The sequence below is a fragment of the Paracoccidioides lutzii genome (assembly GCF_000150705.2).
Source record: "Paracoccidioides lutzii Pb01 unplaced genomic scaffold supercont2.6, whole genome shotgun sequence".
Lineage (NCBI taxonomy): Eukaryota > Fungi > Ascomycota > Eurotiomycetes > Onygenales > Ajellomycetaceae > Paracoccidioides > Paracoccidioides lutzii.
The window spans coordinates 277,755-280,363 of NW_015440952.1; the positions used below are offsets into that span (position 1 = coordinate 277,755).

Here is a 2,609-nt window from a genome sequence, read left to right on the forward strand (position 1 = left end):
TTTGCGTGACAGACACTTTCCTGGCGCATGTCGTACTTCAATCTCAAACCCCCCAACCCCCCAACCCGCGATAAATCAATCTTGACTCAGAAGTTCCAACCGAACACAGACACTGAAATGATGAGAAGCGATGACGAGTTAAAGATATGGCATCTTCATGCCCTCATCCTCAACGGGACTTTTAATGCTCACGCCTCCATGCTGTGTATCTGAGAGCCTGGAATGTTGATATCCTGGTCATCGTCGTATCCGATTGTCCGATATATTTTCACTTGTATTCTTCTACTTCCGTCTTACCTTGAGCGGGCATGATGTTTCATGCTTCAGATCCATCCTTCTAGAGATATCACACCCTCCTGAGGTCTTTTCCGTCCCTATCCGTCCCCTTTGCTTCTGACATTCAAGCATTGGTGGCGTGGCCTCTCATTGCCCACTTGCCGATATAATTCTTGGAGATTGAGACAGATTTAAAAACCCCATGTTGAAGGATGGATGTCCCCAGACTATACAACGGGGTTGCCTTCTCGAGCCGCGTCCGCTGCGTCAAATTTTTCCGCTTGTCAACCTTATTTCACATGTTCAAGCATGTACAGGAATTATCCTTCCTCTGCACCAGTTCAGTTGGTTGGCTGTATGTATACTGAAACCTGGCGAAGAATGTGGTCCTTTATCTTCATATGCATATTTGAAATATTTCTTGGCTCTATACCCCTTCCCCTTTTCTGCCCTGATCGAGCTATAAAGACCACACCCCCTCCCCCCAACAGGAAAAAGGAATTAAAATTTCCCGGAGGAAAAGGACTGGAGCCTTTGGATATCTATAGATATACCTTGCAGATATAATTTTTCTCATCTTCCAAGGTGGGTATCTTCCACTCTCTGATCCAACGACATTTAATGGCTAATGCAACCAGCAGATAAACCCTTATTCGACACCTGTATTGCCAGACCTCTCTTGTCTCAAAACTTACTCGCGACGTCAGCACTCATATAAGTATCGAGTTCGGTCACCTGAGGTTCTGGAGGACTGCATCTTGAAAAGTATTTATCTATATAACGACAATGGCTGCCGGTGATAAAAATATACTTCAAGATGGCGCAGAAGGTATTGGTGTTTGTTCATATGGCTTCTCCTACGCAACTATCTTATCTCTTCCTATCGCTTCGCAAAGTCTCCAATATGGACGTCACCCTTTGCATGATTGACGATTGATACGCATGTTATGCCAAAAAGATTTTCCCCCTTCCTGAAATGCCTCTCGACATGCCCCCATTCCCTCCATCCCTCCCACTTCATGTCTACAGAAGAATCAACGCTAAACAGACTTCTCCATTTTAGACGCGTATCGCTTGGCTTTAGCTAAAAATCGTCAATGGGCTATTAAAACCGCGGAAGAGGATCCATCTCTCTTCCCCAAACTCGCCACAGCCCAACACCCAGAAATCCTCTGGATCGGATGCTCTGACTCTCGGTGCCCCGAAACAGCTATCCTCGGTCTGCAGCCTGGAGATGTCTTCGTTCACCGCAACATCGCCAATGTTATTCATTACAACGACATGAGCTCCGCGTGCGTGATAGAATATGCAGTCGTCTACCTGAAAGTCAAGCACATCGTGTTGTGTGGTCACACATCGTGCGGTGGCATAGCTGCCGCTCTCGCAAATAAGAGACTGGGTCTACTGGATAGCTGGCTCATGCCACTCCGCCGCCTGCGAGAACAGAACCTGTATCTGCTCAATGATTTGAATACCAGTGAAGCGGCGGAGAAACTGGCAGAAATCAATGTGCGCCAGGGGCTGCGTACGCTGAAAGAAAATAGTGGGGTCCTAGATGCAATTCAGGAGAGAGGATTGAAGTTGCATGGAGTACTGTATGACGTTGGCAGCGGGATTCTGAGAGAGCTTGATGTCGAAGAGTCGGTGGATGTTGTTCATAGCCGTATTACTGCTTTTAAAACTCTGAAGGCGGAGATGGTTCATTGAGTGTGTTAAGGATGGGAACTTTCTGCTGCTTTCATTCCACCAGTGCCTTTTTCTTATTCTCGTGCTTTACTGTTGAAGGGAGTGATGGACGGTGTCTTTGTCCGTTTTTCGTTTCCCTGGTCGATTCAAGTTTGGAGCTTTCCAACAATCATTTCCTCAATTTCTTGCAACTAAGGCTTTCGTTTACCTATTGGTTGGACAACAGTCTGTCTGTGATAGCTTTCCTATATATTAACCATATGCGGATTGAAATAACTTCGTGGCAATTCATTTTTACCTGGATCACGTTACATCATTATCAATCTGATATGCACCCGAATCCCGCAAGGTGGGATCAAGATTGAGGCTTAGCTTCATTGAGTTCTCCACCCTTATATCCGTCCCCTACTTTTATTAGCAAGCATGAATGCGTCTCACTCAACGGGACCGACAAATGATTCTTGGTATGGGAAAGCTGAAACCCGAAAATTGAAGGGCAAAGGGATACTAAGTTGCAGAAGTGCGCTCAACATTATGTATGAAAAGAGGGGCGTTCCACGAAGCTTCTTCAGCGTGTCTTCTATCAACGATATGCCCAGTGAGTGAATTTTTTTCTCATATTCCTAAATAGAAAAGAAGAAAAGCAG

At 45.6% G+C, this 2,609-nt stretch overlaps 1 protein-coding gene across 1 annotated transcript; it reads left to right on the plus strand.

Moving 5' to 3' along the window:
* Positions 1-1,062: 1,062 nt before the first annotated feature.
* PAAG_02673 (carbonic anhydrase) lies at positions 1,063-1,983 on the plus strand (the record flags this gene model as incomplete). Its single annotated transcript, XM_015844714.1, has 2 exons — positions 1,063-1,105; positions 1,340-1,983. The coding sequence occupies 2 exons, from the start codon at positions 1,063-1,065 to the stop codon at positions 1,981-1,983; spliced, it is 687 nt and encodes a 228-aa protein (XP_015701792.1).
* Positions 1,984-2,609: the final 626 nt, after the last annotated feature.